Source organism: Prionailurus viverrinus, chromosome D3, assembly GCF_022837055.1.
Source record: "Prionailurus viverrinus isolate Anna chromosome D3, UM_Priviv_1.0, whole genome shotgun sequence".
Classification (NCBI taxonomy): Eukaryota; Metazoa; Chordata; class Mammalia; order Carnivora; family Felidae; genus Prionailurus; species Prionailurus viverrinus.
In genome coordinates this window covers 3678668-3698438 of record NC_062572.1, presented here as the reverse complement: position 1 = coordinate 3698438, position 19771 = coordinate 3678668, and the positions used below count along the sequence as shown (strand labels likewise).

Genomic DNA, 19771 nt, shown 5'->3' with positions numbered 1-19771 from the left:
GATGCTCACTCAAGACCTCTGTTTGCATGTTACCTGAGGACAGATTCCTAGCCCAGTGCCCACCTGTGGTAGTCACGCAACAATTATTTATAGGGTCAAAGAAGGAAGAAGCATGGGAGCTGTTTTCCTCCTGCTGCAAGACCTGATAATCCAGAAGGAGCAAGGGCGTTGCTGAGCGACTGAATCATGAATCTGAATGCCTGGTGTCTCAGGGAGGACAGGTTATGTTTTGATACAGTTATCAAATCACCCCAAAATGTCAACAGCTTAAAACAGCAAACATCCACGTCTCATTCAATATTTTTGTGACCACTGCTGGTTGGCAGGGAACTCTGCTCGTGCGTTCAGGGCCCCGGGTGACAGAGCAGCCGCCACCTTGGCCAAAGCCAGTCCCCGTGTCCATCCCCTTTGACTCTGAGTTTAGCGAGCGGTCGGTATAAAGTATCTGTCCTCGACCGATGGCATAACAAGCCCTCCAATCTCATGGTTCTTCTGGAATGATGCGATACACTGAATGTGTTGTGATTACTTTTGTGTTGAGACACAAGAAAGAGTTTCACTTTGGTGAAATTTTCAGATAAAAAGTAGTTGGAAGAATATGACTTTGGATAATTATGTAGGGAGCACAATGGAGTAATGATTTAGGGGAATTGGTACTCCAAAGCTGGTCCCCTGAGGCAGAGCCTCAAGGTGAGCTGGGGGCTTGTTGGAAATGTGGAGCATAAGCCCCCCATCCTGATCTACTGAATTAGAATCAACGTTCTAACAAGTTCCCAAGGTAATGCATAAGCACAGTAAGGTCTGGGTATTATTGACAGGGATTCTCTGGCCAGACTGATTGGATTCGAATCCCAGGTCTGCCAACAACTAGCTCTGTGACATTGACCAAGTTACTTCAACTGCGTGTCTCCATTTCTTTGTTCGATGGGGCCAATGACAATAGTAACGTCATCAGATTATTGTGAGGATTAAATGAGTCAGAGTATTTGTCAAAGTATTTAAAATAGTGCTGAGCACAAAATGAAAGATCTAGAAGTGTTAGAGATGATGATGGTGATGATGGTGATGATGATGCTACAAAGACAGTTAAGGAAATGTCCGTGTGATTACTTCTATTTGTAACGTAATCTCAAACATTACTCAGTTCCTATACCGCAAGGACCATTTGCTGACCTTGGACCCTGAGTTGAAAGGCAACGCGTAGAAAATCTCCGCGGGTCTTTAACACAACGATGAGAGTCTGGCAAGGCAGCAGGTGGCAGGAGGGACACAGGATAAGGGTTGGTGTGGACACTTGAGCATCCGTCTTAAAAGTTGTCCTCACAGGCCAACAGTCACTTGCGTTTTGCATCTTGGCTGACGTAGCGGGCCCGTGTTCCCTCCAGGGAAGATTAATCTCCACAGAGCCTGAGTGTGGGTCGAGACCAGGGCAGCACAGCCACACTGGTGGAAGTTACAAAGGAATACCTTTTTTAGTGTTTGTTCAAAATGGAAAGGTCCAGCAAGGGAGACTTAACACAGGTTACCGAGACGGCCGGTGTAGAGAACGGGCAGGCGTGAGCACACACCCGAACACAGGTCAGCGGAGCGAATGATTACAGACGGCCTAGATTCAAACCCGGGTCGACCACTTCCTAGCTGGGTGACCCTGGCTGAGCCCAATAACCACTCTGACATCAGCTTCCTGGTCTGTGAAATGGGAGCATAGACGTACGCATCCACAGGTTGTCAACAGGATCCGTTGGCAATCAGCAAGCACCTAACAAACGTTCTCGCCATTACTGTTACCATTATCGTTACTAGTACTGGCTAAGTGAGCTGAAGATAAAATGTGGGAAACTCAGCTTCCTCGTACTAATCTACAGCTTTGCAGGAGCTGCTCTCTGGACAGGGGTTCGTCTCTGTGCCCACACTCGCAGGGCTGGGAACACGGGACGGAGCAGGTCGGACATCTTCCCCCACGGGGCTGACGTGGGACGGGGAAGCTGTACACAGACAGATGGAGGTGGGAGGAAGGATGGGCTGTTTCTACCCTCCACGTCCCCTACCCTGTTCCACCTTAGCCAGGTTGAGATCCTGGAGTTTGTCAGAAGAGAGAAGCCGAGGCTTATGGCTCTCACCGACGTCAAGCCCAATTTTAACTCAGAGTTGGGGGCTGCAAACCAGCCATGCCATTTCTGGGGCAGGTGGAGTGCTCATTCATCATTGAATGCCACCGCTGCCGCCTAGGAGCATGTGACTCCAGCTCCCGTCTGAGCCTCGGTAGCCCCATCTGTCCCAACGTGCCCCCACGACCTCTTACCCCCGTGTTTTCTACCTCTCCAAAGGGTGTACTGGGTACTCAGTGGCCTGGGCCAAAGCCACGGGCTCTTGCTTCTTGCTACTTTCCCATCACCCAAACTATCCATCCGTAGGACCTTCGCCACCATCTGAAGCAGGCGGCATTAACTGCTCTCCGTCTCCACAGCAGGACTCTGCCCCTAACTCCCAGGGTGAGCCTCCAACACCCGTGTGCCTTCGGCTGACTTAGTGAACTCCAGGCTTCCTCTGCTCTCTGTGTCCTTCAAGAGGCCACGGAAGGAAAAAATGGGACCCTTGGCTCTCCCACCTCCTGGCCTTTGCGCTTTGGGTTTCTCAGCCCGAAAAGCCCTTCTTGCAGAAATTGCTGTCTTATAGGATGGGTTTCTTTTCATATTTCTTTAGAGTCCACCTCCTGCATTGTAAGATCCGAGTGTAGGACCTTCATCTGTTTGGCTCAGTGCTAGAACCCCGTATCTGGGCCTGAAAAATGGTGAGCAACAGACAGCTGTTTGTTGAGTGAGTGAATAAAAGACCAAAGGACAGTAGTTCTCCCATTAGGGCTTAAATGAGATGATGGCTGTAAACATTAAGAAAAATGTCAGCACAGGGTGACAAATGCATGCCTTCTTCCCTTCCTCCCCTCTCCTTCTTTCCTTTGTCCCTCTCTTCCTCCCTCCCTCCCTTCCTTCTCTCTAATACCAAGTACTGTAGTAAGGACTTGACATTAGGACAACCATAGCTGCCTCATGAGGCCAACACATAGCCCTTACCTTCCTTGTTCTTGGTGTATGTATAATACTTATAGGTCCCCCATCTAGAGGCAGACCTTACGGGAAACACTTGAGCCAACTTCAAGAGTTGCATCCCTCGTTTGACATGATACTAAAGATTTGGAACGTAAGCACGAACAACATAAAATCTGAAGTTACCTCTTTGACTTAGGAACCCCAGGCACATGTGGAGGCAGAAGGTTTCCTCTTTCCAATAGCTCTTGTGTCGTATAAATCATGTTAATTGTCTCCATGTGCCCGCAGCCCACGGGGAGTTTCGCAACAGCCTTTGAGGGGATTAGTGGTCTCTGGTGTTTGCTATGAAATTCAGAAACGCATCTGGAAGCAATTGAAGTTAAGGAATTAATGATTTGGGGGTTAAATAATACATGCCTTAAACAAAATAAATACAGGAAACTGTTAGCCTGAATGTCTAAATTCTCACCTCCATTTGGGGGGGATTTTCCTAAAAAGAAAGAAAGAAAAAACAAAAGGTAACCTGACCGCATCCTCCTTTTTTGGTTGTTCAGTTTTGTGTGCAAGTTTGTTTGATGTTTAGAAGGTCACAGGGCAGATGAAGTGCAGAGGGGCAGGGGACTGTGGAGGGCATAATTTGGGGTTTTTTGTTCCTATTATCAGACAGGAGGGAGAGAGGATCCTAACCCCTCAGTCAGGAATAATAGAGAAGTTGTATCTCTCACCGAGGCTGGAAACATTTAAATGAAAAATATTTCTTCTCCAGTGACTTTAGGCTAACAAATAAAAATGTGAAGGAAATGTGTTTTCCATTTTAGGGGCCCGAGTCTACTTTATGAGTGCTTCCCAAGGTTTGTCTACACTAGCGGAATGAACTGGAGAATTGGGCAATTATCAGCATAATCCACTTAAGAAATGGAGCCTCTGCCACCCAGGCCTCCCCAGGCCTGGCTGCTTTTTCCTGCCGCCTAGCCGTCTCCCCACGACAGGCATGTGGAGGGGCTGAGAAAAACCGTGAGCGCTCTCCCCTTGAAAAGCCAGTCCCGGGTCCCAGCCACGCTGGCTGGGAGAAGAAAGGGCCCCCGAGCTAGGAGTGCGCTCCAAGCCTTCGCCACCCGACACCCCTGGTTTCTCCTCGAGCCAGGCACCTGCTCCTCTGTGACTGAGCCCGGTCAGGAGAAATGGGTCTGCGGCTGCTACGATCGTTTCTCTTCGTTCCATCAAATACTTTTCTTTTCCTCTTATTTGAAATTCATTCCAGGCTCTGGTGGCCAGGCAGGATGGTGACACATGGCACAGTCAGGCTTCTTTTCCGAGGCTGGGGTAAGCCAGCCCAGGGGAGAGCAGGCCCGCTGAGCCCAGACACCGATCCCAGGGGACCGCAAGGCGCGTCCGGGGAGGGCTGGGCCTCCCGGAGAAGCTTCTGGGCTCCTGATGCATCGCGAGATGGAGTTGGGGTCCCGCTTGCAGATCGTTCATCGCCCCCCCGCCCCCCGTCGCGGTCCCCGAGAACCAGTAACCGCACGGGCAAGCCCAGGCAAGCGTCCGCGATGCCCGCGCGCAGGGAGAGCAGCGCTGCCTGAGTAGGGTGGTGGCGGGGGGGGGGGGGGGCGGAGAGAGGTGCACATCTTCCTCGTCTGAACCTCAGGTCTCTAGCCACTGCAGGATCAGGTCTGGCAGGGAGAGGGGAGCGTCCCCGCCTCCCTCCCTCCCCCTTGTCCTCCGAAGAGTTAGTAAAAAGCTCATTGGGGTGGGGGCGACGCGCACCAGTATGAAAGGATACACAGTGGGAAATGAGCCTCCCACCCCGGGGTTCCAGCCCCCCTCCCAGAGATACGGCACACAGACGCACACACATGTGCACACGCCTCTGTATCCTATGCACCCGGGGCCCCCCTTACACGGTGCCGCCCGTGGCTTTCCCCACTGAATGATCTGTCCAGAGCTTTCCGCAGCGAATGCACGAGACTTCCACTTCCAGATGTCCCCAGCTCTCAAGACAAAAAAAATCCAGGGATGACCGGAAATCGAGGTGCAAGGCAGTGCCTACCCCTCGCCCCGCCGCGGCCTCGGGAGGGCGGCGCAGGGAAGGGTCCAGCTCCATCTTGAGGCGCGGGTCCCTGCGCCGAAGTCTCCGGGACGTGAGCCGCAGGGCGCGGGGGGCGGGCGGAGCGGACCCCCGGGGGCGGCCCGAGCCCCGGCTCTCCGCGCTCGGGGTCTCCTCCCACCACCAGGGATCCCTCCCGCGCGCCCCTCCCGGCAGGGCGAGCTGGGCCCCGGCCCGGGGCGGGGCCGGGGGCGGGGCCGGGGGTGGGCGGGCCCTGGGGTGGGCGGGGCAGGCGGCGGCTGCGGCGGCGGCTGGAGAAAAGTTGTCCCGGCCAGAGCGCGCGCTGCCGCGGGATCCGGAGCCGCCGCGTCGCCACGGCGGGGGCAGGCGCGACCACCGGATCCGCAGCCGGGCCGGCCGACTCGCAGCCGGGGGTCGCCCCGGGGCATGGGACAGCCGGCGGGGACGGCGGGCCGGCGCTGCGCCCCGGGCGGGCGGAGGGCGGCCTGAGCTGCCGGGACGCAGGATGCGCTCCGAGGGCGCGGCCCCCGGGCCGGTGGCGCCGCTGTGCGGGGCGCTCAGCCTGGTGCTCGGCGCGCTGCTGGGCAAAGGTAAGGCGGGGCGGGAAGTTCCCGGGGCTCGGTGAGCCGGGGCGGGGGGAGCCGGAAGGCGGGGTGTCGCCGGGACCTTGGGGAGGGCTCTGGTCCCACCCGGAGCGCCTGTGCCGGGCGCCCAGCGGCCCTTGCCTAGCCGGGAGGACCCGGTTGGGCGCCGCGTGCGTGGGGTCTGGGCAAATAACGCTGGTCGGCTCTATCCGGGTTCTGGGTGCCTCCCAGGGGTGAGGGGGGGCGTGGCTGGGGGGGGGGGCACTGTGGCCCCCAGGCCCGAATTCCGTGCGGACCTAACCCAGCCCCAGCAGTCACATTGTGGAGCGGGGAGCCTGCCTCGTTCCCCACCCCCCCAGCCCTCCGGTCGGTCACACTGGGACAGGAGGTCCAGGAGGGCGGACCTGGTCCTTTGCGCCCCGGCCGTGGGGTCCCGAGAAGCGACCTCGACCCCCGGAGGAACGCGCGCTCTCCGCGCGCCGCTCGCGGGGGCCCCGGCGGGAGCCCGGCTTGGAGGCGGCGCGCCTGGGGCGTGCGGCAAGGTGGGGGGCGCGGCGGCGGCCCGGGACCTGGGCTTCCCGGCAGCGCGGTCCCCGGAGGCCGCGCGCCTCAGTCTCCTCATCTCGGCAATGGGGACGACGACCCTGCCCAAGGCTGGGGAGGCTGCGGCGAGCGAGTGCCGGGCGCGCAGAGGGCTCACGGAGGGTGCCGCGGCCACTGTCGTGGCGGCCGTGGGCGTGTGCGCTGGGGCCAGCGGCGGGAGCGGCGCGGAGAGCGGGGCCCGGGCCCGGAAGCGCCCTTCCCGGCCGGGCGCCGGCGCCGGGGCCGCGGGCGGGCGGGGACTGCGGCGCGCACATCGCTGTGCGGAGTCCCGGCCGCCGGGCCGGGCGCGGAAGAGGAGAGGGGCGCTCCCCTGCCGCCGGCGGCGCGCGGGGCGGGAGACCCGGGTCTCAGGGTGACACGGCGGTGGCACAGGCGTCTCTGCGCCTTCGCGCGGCGCCGCGGCCCGGGCCCGGTCGAGTGCAGCCCGAGGAGAATCCCGGCTCTCTCCCGGCCCAGGCTCTGCGGGCTGGGCCGCCAAGGCGTCGGGAGACACAAGTTGCCAACTGAGGTTAAAAAGTAGCATTTGCTTTTCCAAAGTGCTTAAGCACCGACCGAAATTCCAGAGAAATCTGCGTGCCTTGAGGCTGCAGGTTCCCAGGCGCACCACCTGGACAGAGTCGTTGTTTTCTCGAACAGTGTTCCTTTCTCCCAGAGCCCCAGGTAGACGGCAGTGTGCGCTCGCGCGCCAAGGGCTGGGGATACTTTTCTGTTTTATCTGGAAGAGCAAACATTCGGCATCTGGCGCCTTAATTCTGCTGTTATAGCTCTGGGTCCTATCATTTGTAGGATTCGGTTTCCCAACATGTAAAGTGGCCATTAAAAAAGAAATCCCTTCCCCAAATACTTCCCGGCGACTTTGGGATGGGAAAGCGGCTGGACGGATGATGGAGAGGAAGGTGGGGTCATTGTAAAGTGACCAAGGGGTGAGAGCCCCTGATCAGGTTTACTCCCCGCCTCCGTAGAGGATGTAATCAGGCCAGAAGTCTGGGTGCTGAAGGTGCCTTGTAAAAGTAAGTTGTGGGCTTCTCGTAATTAAATCCCTTCTTTCCGCCCCCCCCCCCCCAATCTGGAGGATTCTAACTGTGATTTAGAAGAGGTACCCTTACAAATGCCCATGTAGAGGAAGCTAAGGGCAGAGATTTGGTGGGAAAGGGGGCCTCGGAGTTTTATTTTCAAAATGCTGTTTACACAGCAAGGGTTGGGGGGACGGAGACTACAGGGATGGAGATTTCCCACCTCTACCCACAGCTACCCCTCCCTGGCTTAGCGCCACCTTGATTTTCCTTTCCTTGTGTCCTTCTGTTTGACAGTTTTCAGCTGCGGTTTGGGGGCCTGCGGCCCGCAACTCATCCCCTGTCAAATGTTTTCCATTGTTTCCCAGGACCGAAAGCAGCACAGCAGCTCCCTTCTGATGCCTCCCCAAAGAAAAAGTGAGATTTCTTCTAGAGAGGAAAGTGTCCCCACCCTCATTTAAATCTGTGCTGGCTGGGGGGGGGAGCCTTCTCTGACTCTTCCTGCCGGAGGATTTAAGTGCTGATTTCTAGAATCCTTGAAACCACTGATCAATGTTTATTACCAATTGTACGTTTATTTTCCACTGTGGATTTAAGTCTCTGCAAGTCTCAGGGTTCAGAGTAGAGTCCTTGTTCCTGGGAGGTTCTATAAATAGCCAGGACGAAAGAAGGGAGTCTTCGTAAGATTTAAGACCTAAGATGTAAGTAAGACTCGGGTAGGTGAGGGGAAGTGTCCTTCAGTTGGAGGTTGAGGAATTGACCCCAGATGAGGCAGCGGGAGGGGCCTCGGTGGGCTGAGAGGCTGCCCCAGAATGTACTAATGCTTGTTGGTAGCATACAGGACCCTGGGGAAGGTCACACGAGACCACAGCCTGTTCTGAAGTCTGTGGGGCCCGATGTGCTTCAAGATTCAGAAATACTGAGACCTTTGAAGAGCTGGCTGGCCAGAGGCATAGGGTCGCACACACCTATGGTATAGCACCCCCAGGCTGGGTGTGGGTTTGGACCCTGTAACTGCACACATTGGTAATTTTGCGTGAACTGTACAAGTACGTAAAGGAGGATAATACCCCAACTAGCCTCGCTTCGCTTTATTTAATTTATTGATGCGTGTAGTTACTTCTTCTAAAGATTTTATTTTTAAGTCCTCTCTACACCCACCGTAGGGCTCGAACTCACAACCCACACGCCCTACCGTCTGAGCCAGCCGGGCGCCCTGAGGCTCACTTCGCTTTAGATCCACACTGGCCACCAAGTGAATTAAGACCAACCAAGCAGACCTTTTGGGATTTCGAGGTTCTTAAAATTTTTGTTTGTTTGTTTTTATTTATTTTTGAGACAGAGCGCAAGCAGGGGAGGGGCAGAGAGAGAGGGAGACACAGAATCCGAAGCGGGCTCCGGGCTCCAAGCTGTCAGCACAGAGCCCCATGTGGGGCTCGAGCTCACAAACCGTGAGATCACGACCTGAGCCGAAGTCTGGCGATTAACCGACTGAGCCCCCTGGGTGCCCGGGTGTTGTTTTTTAGAAAGTGAGTGGGCTCCCCAGATTGGGAGAATTCATGATTAAAGCAGGATTTACAACTTCAACCTTGCGTGCACATTTCCATAGGCCTCCACTGTGCCAAAGCTTGACATAGGAGTGCCTCCTGGGTGGGCTGATTATTCACCTGCTTCCCCTCCGTGCTGCCCTCCCCCAGCCACTTGGGCCTGGGCTCTTTCTTCTTCCTTTGTCTCACTGTTCACTGTTCCCTTAATCACAAGAGTGGCCAGCGTCAGGCAGAGAACTCAGAACTCTCAATTATATTAGTAGCTAACACCTCCACGAGCAGAGGTTAAAACAAAGCCTCTGCATGTATTAGATATTTCATACATCCATAGTCATGAGAAGCAAGGTTAATAAAAACGAGTCTTTGGTATATTAATTGGAGTGAAAGGGAGTATTACTGAATTAATGGAATAAATGGAAAGTCTGATGGATAGAATTTTTTTTATAGCAATCCACTTTGTTTAAAAGTCAGATTTATTAAGATATAATTTGCATACAGTAGAATTCACCCTTTTGAGTACAGTTGCATGTTTCGACAAACCCTTGTACTCCTGCAAACACCACCACTGTGATGGTGCAGAATATTTCCATCACTCCCCAAAATTCGTCTGTGCCCCGGGTGGCCTCCCCACAGCCCCTGGCAGCCGCTCGTCCCTTTTCTGTCCTTATAGGTCTGCCTTTTTCATAATTCCGTAAAAACGGGGTCATGAGGTGGTGCAGCTTTCGAATCTTTTGCTTAGTACAGCGCACTGAATAAATATTCACCCACATCCAGTACAACAGGTTGTTCCTTCTGGATGGTACATGACATTCCGTCGGACCCCTGGGTCACACTCGTTTATTTGTTTCCTACTTGAGGGACATTTGGATTACCCCTAGCTTTTGGTAATTATGCAGAGCGTCACTGTAAATACTCACAAGCAAGTTTTCACGCGGACGTAGTTTTTTATTCTCTTCGGGTACGTACCTGGAGCTGGGATTGCCGGCTGTTACGGTTAGTGGATGTGTAACTTTATCCCACTGCAAACTCTTTTCATACGTAGTGACATTTTGCATTCGCACCAGCAAGGTGTGAGAGTCCCAGCTGATTTCTGTCTCCATCACTGCTTACTGCTCACCATTTTGTTTTCTTTGATTTTTAATAGTTTTAGGAGGGGGCAGTGGTGTTTCTTTGAGGTGTCGGTTGTCAGCCTTATGACTAACGGTGTTCAGCATTCTTTGTGATCATTTGCTGTTTTCTGTTTTCTTCGGTGAAATGTCTCTTTCCGATCTCTGCCCATGTATGTTATTGGTTCTTGTTTTTCCTGTTACCGATCTTGGAGGATACTTTATATATTATGGTTGTGAGTCCTTTATCCGATACATGTTTACGGAGACCTTCTGCCAGTCTGTGTTTTTGGAAAAGCAAAGGTGTGTAATTTTAATGAAGTTTGCTGTGTTAATTTTACTCTTGGTAATTTAGTGTCACATTGGAGAAGTATTTGCCTAGCCCACGGTCACAGGGACGCTTCACATGTTCACCGTGTTGTTCAGGCACCTCCCATTCCTACTGACTTTAGTTTTTTCTTCCGTCAGTTACTCAGAGGAGTGTCGAGATCTCCAGCTCTGTTTTGCAGCTGTCTGTTTTTCATTAAAGTTCTGTCAGCTTTTCCTTCGTATATTTTGAAACACAGCTTTAGGTCCATACACACCTAGTATTGTTATGTCTTTGTGGTGAATTGACCTCTTTTTCATTATGTGATAGCCTTCTTTATCCTTGGAAAAATGTTTTGAAGTCTGTTTCATCTGCTATTAACATAGGCACCCCAGCTTTCCTTTGATTAGTGTTTGCGCTTGTCAAATCTTTTTTTTTTTAATTTTTTTAATGTTTATTCTTGAGAGAGAGAGAGAGAGAGAGAGAGAGAGAGAGAGAGACAGAGTGTGAGCAGGGGAGGGGCAGAGAGAGAGAGGGAGACAGAATCTGAAGCAGCAGGCTCCAGGCTCCAAGCTGTCAGCACAGAGCCCGACGTGGGACTTGAAGCCACTAACGTCAAGATCATGATCTGAGCCAAAGTTGGGCACTTAACTGACTGAGCCCCCTGTAAAGTCTTTTTTTTTTAACTAATCTATTTATTTATTTATTTATTTTTATAAGTGTTTATTCATTTTTGAGAGCGAGAACATGAGTGGGGAAGGGGCAGAGAGGGAGAGGAACAGAGGATCTGAAGCGGGCTCCACGCTGACAGCAGTAAACCCAAGGTGGGGCTTGAACTCACAACCCATGAGGTCATGACCCGACCTGAAGTCAGACACTCAACCGACTGCGCCATCCAGGTGCCCCTGTGTCTTTATATTTAATGTTGTTTGTTGGGTTTTGCCTGTTCCTTCCATCTGTTAATCTGTGTCTTTTAATCTTTGTGTTTAGACCGTTTATATTTAATGTGATTATTGATATGTTTGCATGGAAATCTGCCACCTTGCTCTTTGTTTTCTTTATAATCCATCTGTTCTTTACCTTTTTTTTCTTATTTTTATGCATGGTTTTGTATTGGATACATGTTTCATGATTCCATTTATGTCCATATTGGCTCACTAGTCCTACCTCTTTAAATTTTAGTCATTGCTGTAAGGTTTACAAAATACGTCTTTAATTCATCAAAGCCTACATTCACAATGTGTTATGCTGCTTTAAATGTTGTGTAAGAAACTTAAAACAGTGTACATCCAATACTTTTTCCCTCTATGTATAATCCTTTTCAAGTGCGTATATCTTACACCCTAGGAATCGCTAAGAGAATTTTCAGTTAGAGATTATTTGTATATACTTTGAGGAAGGATAAAAATCATGTTTCATCGGCTTGCCTTGGTTTCTGAGTGGGTGCTTCTTATACCCTTGAAACAGTTTTCTCCGCGGGACTGTGTTCTGTCTCCTGCTTGTGTGCTGAGCTGCACAAAAGTGTTTAAACACCTTAGGGATTTAGAAGTTAACTGCCTTTAAGGAGAGAACAAAGGTGAAATACAACACAGCCAAGTCTGAATTAGCAAAATTTCCAGGACAGCGGTTCTAGATGCTCTCCTAGAGTGACTGATTCCTTGTCTTCTGCAGTGTGTGCGTTCCTTTGCCACTGATTAAGGATGTTCTTAGTGGTAATGTTAGGCGTGTTTGGTTCACAATTGCAAATGTCTGCAATGCTAAGGCAATTCAAAGGGTCCATATAGGAGACCATGCGTTCTCTGCATAAAATGCCTTTTCTTTCTTCCTCAGCACCCTTCCTGTTGTCAGCAATGTGCAAAACTATCACTTATGGATTAGGTAGGCAGGCTCAGTACCATAGAAGGAGAAGCTTAAGTTTGAGCCTTTGTTGTGTCATTTCCTAGATGCATTGGTCAGAAGCCTGTGTCAGCCACAGAAACATCTCAGGGCCGCCTGAGAAATAGGGATTTGGAGCGCATGATCCTGGAGGTAGAGGAGAAAGGAGCCGGTTTCCTACGGGTCAGAAGTTGCCTTATTATAATTGATGTCTTGCCTCACGGTGCTGCCATCGCTTTATTCATTTTATCTCTGTGCTCCCGTTTTAGAATCTAGGGAGAAAGAAAGCCTAGAACCCTGGGCGAACTTTAGCATCACCTGGGGAGCTTTCAAAAATGCTAATCCCCAGGCCCTACCCCACACTGATTGAATGAGGATCTTTGGTAGCGGTGGATGAGGGGTGGGCATCGAGGCGGGGTTGGTCGTACTTAGTTTTCTGAAGCTGCTCTGGGGATTCCACGGTGTATCCAGGATTGAGAACTGGTTGCCTAGGGTCCTGTCTGCGCAGAAAAGGTGAAGACCGTGTGATGGACACTTTCACCATTTCGTATTCAAGGGGAAAGGGTATTTCTCCCAGACAAAAAAGGAGGAGCTGTTACGCAAGGCGGTGGGATGGGCGCTGGATGCGAAATCAGCACCTGTCCATCCAGCCTCGGTTTCACGAGGTGGCAGTAATAACACCTGCTCTGCAGGATTATTGAGAATGTGGAGGGAACAGCGAGCGGGAGACCTTAGCCCCGGGCGTTAGTCTCCTGAGGCTGCTGTCACAAGTAACGCCGAACTGGGCAGCTCAGCGCGACAGAACCGTGTTCTCTCTCAGTTGCGGAGCCTGAAATCTGAAGTCTGGTGCCGGCGGGGCCGTGCTTTTCTGAAGACTCTGGGGGAGGACCCTTCTTTGTTCTGTCCGCTTTGCTGACCCCTGGTGCTCCCCGCCTGCACCTGGATCCCCCCAGCCTCTGCCTTCCTCCTCACGTAGCTTTCTCTGCACACCTCTTCCCTCTGCCTTACGAGGACACCTGTCACTGATTTCCGGCCCACCCTAACCCGGGGTGAAGTCGTCCTGAGATCTTGGACTGAATTACGTCTGAAAAGACCCCTTTTGCAAATCAGGTCACGTTCACAGGTCCCATGTGCACACAGCTCTTGGCGGCCACCATTCCATCCATCATAGCCGGCGAGATCAGGCACATAGAAAAAGCTCACTAGGGGCACCTGGGTGGCCCAGTCGGTTAAGCGTCCAACGTCAGCTCAGGTCATGATCTCACGGTTTGTGGGTTCGAGCCCCGCGTCGGGCTCTGTGCTGACGGCTCAGAGCCCGGAACCTGCTTCGGATTCTGTGTCTCCCTCTCTCTCTGCCCCTCCCCCGCTCACGCTCTATCTCTCTCGGTCTCAAAAATAAATAAACATTTTTTAAAAAAGAAGAAAGATAAAAGAAAAAGCTCACGAAACCATAGCTCTTAGGACATGCATAATTACCAAAGCCACAGAGAAGGGGAATCACACAACGTGATCCGATAGAAACTACCCGTGGATATTTTTTAAGTAACTGGGCATCATGTATAAGAAAGAACAGTGAGCATGGCAATATCGGGGAACAGGAAACTCTGGTCAAGTGTGAAGGTGTCCACTCATGATCAGCCTAAACAGAGAGCCGGTGGTTTATATTCTGAGACCTCCCTTGACGTACTTCATGCTTAAATGCAGCTTGGATGTGATTCTGTCTGGCTTAGTCTCCTAATACCCGTGATACCTGCCTTCTCCCCTGGGTCCCCAGAGTATCAGAACCATCGAGAACAGCTCTCTCGTCTTTCCTAGGTTAAAGTTTTCACCCAGCTCTGCTGCGGACTTTTCATCTTTCTTGTTCGGTGCCTCCTTCCGGCCCCTTAATTACAATGTCTGCTCTCCGCCGTGTTTCCTCATGGTCTCTGCGGACTCAGAAGCAGTAGACGTGTGGATATAACACTACCCACTTGGGCATATGGTGGTCGATGAGCAGCTCTTCGAGGCAATGAGGGATTCTCGTCTTCTCCAAATAAACAAAGGAAGTTTAAAGCAGTCACCCGCCATCCCCGCCACACACACAGAACAGAAGGCTACTTCTGCTCTAACCTTGGCGTTCCAGCGAAGTGATGATTTGAAGCCAAAAAAAAAAAAAAAAAAAATCTAAACCTCACCCCATAAACAGGATGTGGTGCTGGGAGCAGCATCTCCAGTGGAAACAATGAGGTTGTGTTTGAAGCCCTCCGACAGGTTTTCCCGCCTCCCTGAGGGAGGTAGTCTTTGAAAACGCACCAAAATGCCCCAAATCCCTTGATCAGTGCTGACTCCCTTGGTTGCAAATAGTGAAAAACCTGACTTGCGCACATGGAATCAAAGCCACAGACTTTAAAAAAAGGAAAAGAAAAAAAGGGGGTAGAATAAATGATGTTGCTCAGGTGACTGAAAAGCCCGTGTGGGCTTCAGACACTGCTGGATCCAGGGGTCAGTGAGTGCCACCAGACAGAGCTCTTGGCTGTCTGTTCTCTCCCATGCCCTCTGTGTTGGCTGCGTTTTTGGGTGGTCGTCGTTGTCACCAGGGGCCCTCCAGCTTCACGTCCTGTTCACAGAGCGCACTCACGAAAAAGAAAGTGGCAGGGCGCCTGGCGGGCTCAGTCGGTTGAGCTTCCGACTACGGCTCAGGTCACGATCTCGCGGTCCGTGAGTTTGAGCCCCGCGTCGGGCTCTGTGCTGACAGCTCAGAGCCTGGAGCCTGCTTCCGATTCTGGGTCTCCCTCTCTCTCTGCCCCTCCCCTGCTTGCACTCTGTCTCTCTCTCGCTCTCTCAAAAGTAAACAAACATTAAAAAAATAGAAGGACAGAAAGCAGCTTCCCTGGGGTGCCCGGGTGGCTCACTTGGTTGGGCATCCAGCTCTTGATTTCAGCTGTGGGCACAGTCTCAGGGTTGTGAGATCGAGCCCTGTGTTGGGCTCCACGCTGACAGCTGAGAGCCTGCTTGGGATTCTCTCTCTCCCTTTCTCTCTCTGCCCCTCCCCTGCTCCCTCTCTCTCTCTCAAATAAGTAAACATTAAAAATATTATTAAAAGAAGGAAGTGGCTTCCCAAATGATCATAGAAAGAGTTGATGGAGTACATCTCACGTCGCTCACTGGGGTCCCTGCCCAGCCCTGAGCCAGTCAGGGGCGAGACGAGAGAGAATGGAGGTGAAGACTGGCCAGGCCTGGGACGTGCTGGTCTCGGGAGCCCGGGGTCATCGTACAGAGGGCGTCGTGGCCCAGAGACCGGGCAGGCCCTACGAGACGCCGGGTGGGCACGAGTCTATCCAGCCGAGCAAACGAGCAACACGAGGGAAACCAGAAGCCAGTGGGGCGGCTGCCTGTGGCAGCTGTCATCAGTCGGAGGCGCCGCCCGCGGGAGGTCACCCTGTCCCCCGGCCGTGTGCACACGCGGCCGTGTCCAGCCCTCGCGCCTCCTCCCCCTCCCAGGCACCCGCGCTGCACAGTGGTTTTCTCTGGTCTTCCCTTAGCTCTGACTTTCCTCCTCCCCTCCCCGCCTCCCTCCCTGCATCAGACCTTCCCTCGGGGGCGGGCCGGGGACCGGGCACTACAGCAGGGGCAGTGAGGTCTTCTCCCTTCTGCCACCTGCCAGGCGCCCGCCCAGGACCCAGAGGGGCCCCCGGACTCTGGAGCCTCAGCCACAGAAGGCGGCCTTGAGAGGCATCCTCGCTCACGAGCAAGAAACCGGATCCTGGGGGAGATCTCCATTTGGGGGGTTTGTTCTGCTCCAGCGCCGTTTCCTCGTTCCTCCTCCCTGCGTAGCCATGTGTTTGTGAATCTTTTGGGTCAGTGCACAGCCTCAGGTGACCGTTTTCCTTCTTTTCCCCCTTTATAACTGTAAGCAGAGAATTGACTCTGAGAGCAGGCCCTCTCCACTTTCCTTCAAACCTGGTGTTTTCATCTAGTGCGCTGATGTCCTGATGACAAAATGCCATTTTCTTGCCAGAGTCTGTCATTCCCTGCTACTGGTCAGTTGTCTCCCCGGCCATGGTGTGGCCCCTGGACACTTGCCCCCCCCCCAGCATCCATGGCTTGGGCCCACCCACAGCAGCTTTGGCAGGGAGGTTGCCCGTTAGTTCGGGGGGCTCCCTTTCGTATTCACAGGCAAGGAAGTGTGTGGACATCAGCTTCTTGCCAGCCCTCAGTGGTCTGGGATTTTCCGGTCTGGGATTTTGGGTTTTTTTTCTCAGATGCCTTAACCACCTGTTCTCCCAGCACACACATTGCTGATGATTTGGTCCTGTCACTTCCTCTTTCCTCACTGCCGATCCTGTAGAGAGAGTCCTTGATGAGTCGAGAAGACCAAAGTGTCCACCGTTGTCAGCTCGTAGCAACTGCATCTCGGTTGAGGAGGCCCCCTTCAGACGCTTCCTGACCAGCAGTGAGATCGCGTCGTCCTCTGTTCAGAACCCTGCAGAGGCAGGGGCAGGGGCAGAGGCAGAGGCTCCCGTCAGATTCAGAGCCAGAGTTGCAGTCTGTTGCAGGAGCTCCGAGGTGCTGGGTGACCTCTGATCCCCGAGCACCCTTCTGGCCTCATCTCAACCTCCACACCCTCACATGTGGACTCCGACCGCAGGACCTTTGCACGCGCATATTCACTTCACTGACGCTATCCACGTCAGGTTTCTGATCACAGGTCACCTTCTCTTAGAGAAGTCCCTCTTTCTCTGTGCCATCTGCTGAGTCGTCTCCTTACGGCACTTTCTGTGCTCCTTCCTTTTTTCTTTTCTTTTAGTCTTCCTTTGCACTTATCACCACCTGATAATCCACAGATTTGACGTATTTGTTTGTCTGTCTCCCTCTCCCCTAGGATTTAAGCTCTCTGAGAACAGAAAGTGTTTTCTGTCCCGTTCACTGTCGTGTGTCCCTGTTCTCCTTATCGGCTCCAGTGCCTGGCGTATATGAGGCCCTTACTACTTGGCGGATGAGTGACTTAATTCTATCTTTGTGTCTGCCTTTCACACAGAGCAAGTCTCGTCGATCTTGGAAGGTCAGAAAAACAAGTACGTTTTATGTGCAGGACCTCTTTAGCTGGCTACCATTTTATGAAGGGTCTCGGACTGGGCTCAGAACCCGCCAGTATCCCTTCGTCCCCTCAGTCACTCCAGAAGAGCGTCCCTGTCAGATTTGAGGTGAGAAGGTTCATACAGGAGCGTGATGCTGGCCAGGAGATGTGCTGGCCAGAGGCCGGTTAAGTCTCCAACGTTCTTTCTGTGTGGCCATCCTTTCCTGCGCCCCTCTGCCTCTTTCTGGTGAGATCCAAGAGAGGCTCCTTCGCAGATAATGGTTCCCAGAAGTGGCCACAGGAAAGGAATCAACTTAAAACAGAGACCAGAATTTCACTGTGTAAACAGTGAAAAACATCCTTGATTAGGACTTTCTCTGAACAACTGAGTGGATTACTGAAATAATGGCAAGTGATTGCACATGGGTACGAGATATCTTTTGGGGGATGATGAAATTATACTAAAATTAGTCATCAGATACGGCTTGATCCAGGTGTTCAATCACGACATCAGTCTTTGTTTCGTTCTTCTTTGTTTTAGTTCTTCTCTTTGCCTGTGATGGTGGCGCTTCGCGGTCTCACCTTCTCACCCTTGCTGAGGTGAGGCTGTACCGTGTCTCACTGCCTCAGTTTGGTTCTAGAACCTGGGGGAGGAGCTTCTGAGGGCTCAGAGTGGGGTGCCGAGGAAAATTTGGGTGGTACCGCGAGAAAAAACGGTGAGCGACTGGGGACAAAAATAAAAACCGACGTCCCTACGTTTCCAAATCGAGGAGTATGCACAGCACAGGTAGAGGAGACAGAAGTCAGGCAAACAAGTTGTACCTCTTTGCCGCTCAGAAATCTACCTGCGTCCGTGCGGACGAACAGGACGCAGCGTGAAGATGTGTTGGTCTAACTGAGTCTGTGTCAGACTTGCCCGAGCCCGGGATGAGCCAACGTCATTCATCGCTCGCCTGTCAAGCCAGCGTTCTCCACCCATCAGGCAAGATCGGGTGCCGGAGGTAGTTGGAGAGACAAAGGCAGGATCCAGAGGGAGCCGGTTTCAGCAAGTCCGTATTTTGGCCTTGGCCTCGCTGACGGGTCCTCACTGGGAGGCAGGGAGGGATAAGGTGTTCATCCCGCCTGGGTGCGATCACCTCTCCACTGTGCAGATATGGGCACGCTGATGGAGCCGGCAGAGCCCCCGTTTCTGGATCTGTGCAAGGAGGCTCAGAGAGATTGCAGAGGGGCCAGTGGTTGTTGGATAGTTGGCTCCCCTCCCCCCCGCCAACCATTTGCCCACATTCCAGATACAATATCTATTCTTTACATCCTTCTCTGGGCTCTGGGGGGCTGACCCCTCAGGGGGCAGTTCCTGTGCCTGCTGGAGTCCGTCTGGAGTTGGCCAATGGTGCCTTGGCAGGGGCTGGAGGGCAGGACAAGAGGAGGCTGGCGTATGTATGATGCACCTGCTCCCTGTGCGTCTGCCCCACCCCCACCCACGACTGGAACACTTGTCGGGGGCCCCTGTCTAAGACCCGCCCGTGCTCACTGGGTTCAGTAACACTCCCTTCTCCTCTTGCCCCATCTGAAGGTGCCAGAGAGGGCGCTGGGTACCACTGGGCGCCCCCACCGTTGCTCATCGGTGGGCACCCAGTGCCGGCTTCACATTTCCTCCATGACTAGTCCCCCCTCAAGGCACGCGAGCCCTCTGAGTTGGATTCTCCTTCCTCTTGAGATGGACACGTGTCCAAATAAAACTCACACATAGGGGAGGGTAGTCGGAGGCTTTCTTGTTTTCATCTTCAAACAAGCTCAGACATCTGGAAGAGCTTCGAGGACGAGTGCCTGGGACTTTCGCCCCCCGAGCCATTTCCGAGTAACGGACCAAATAGACGCTCATCGCCCCTGAATGTTGGCTGCGTGTTTTCTCGCCCACAAAGCCATTCTCTTCCGGAAGCGCAGTGCAGCGACAAAATTGGGGAATTCGTGTTTCTGCGTTACTGCCTCCCAGTCCTAAGACCCCAGCCCAGTCTCCCCTGTTGTCTGGATAAATCTCTTCCGTGTCACGCACGGCTCTTTATTTTCCTTCAGTCTTTTCTCGGATTTCATGACCGTGACTCTTCTGGAGATCGCAGGCTGGTTATTTTGCGGCCGTCTCTCGACGTGGGTTTGTCTGGCGTTTCTTCATGACCACCTCTGATGACGCACCTTTGGCAGGAGTGTCCCAGAGGGGCTGCTCTGGTCTCGTGGCGTTTTGCCAGGTGGCGCGCGATCTAAATTTGTCACGCTGTGAGTGGTGGTCACTCCCTTGATTCCCTTGATTCGCCAGGCTTCTCTACTGCGAAGTCACTCTTGTCGTCTGAGAGATGAGTAAATATTTCGTGAAAACACGTCTAGAGACAACGTAAACATCCTGTTCGTCCTAAGAGCTTCGATATTTCATTTATGGATTTATTAACAGAATGGGCTCCTGGATTTCTTTTGTCGAAGGCTTCGGTTTCATCGCCACCATTATTTTGATGCTCAGGATATCTTACCTTTGGCCAGCGGGAGCCCTCTCATCGCATCCCGGGTCCTCTGACA

General features: G+C 52.9%; 1 protein-coding gene and 1 long non-coding RNA gene across 2 annotated transcripts in view; one reads left to right on the top strand and one right to left on the bottom strand.

Moving 5' to 3' along the window:
* Window positions 1-900: 900 nt before the first annotated feature.
* Window positions 901-5223, bottom strand: LOC125149592 (uncharacterized). Its single transcript, XR_007145973.1, has 3 exons — window positions 4949-5223; window positions 3231-3410; window positions 901-1443 (listed from the first exon to the last, which is right to left on the bottom strand). It is a non-coding gene; the product is annotated as an uncharacterized LOC125149592 (long non-coding RNA).
* Window positions 5224-5416: 193 nt separating this feature from the next.
* The window catches only part of TMEM132C (transmembrane protein 132C), a 306611-nt gene continuing 292256 nt past the window's right edge, over window positions 5417-19771 (top strand). Inside the window, exon 1 of the mRNA XM_047828810.1 lies at window positions 5417-5705. Coding sequence (XP_047684766.1) covers window positions 5621-5705 — 85 coding nt within the window. The 5' untranslated portion in view covers window positions 5417-5620. The remainder of the gene's footprint in view (window positions 5706-19771) is intronic.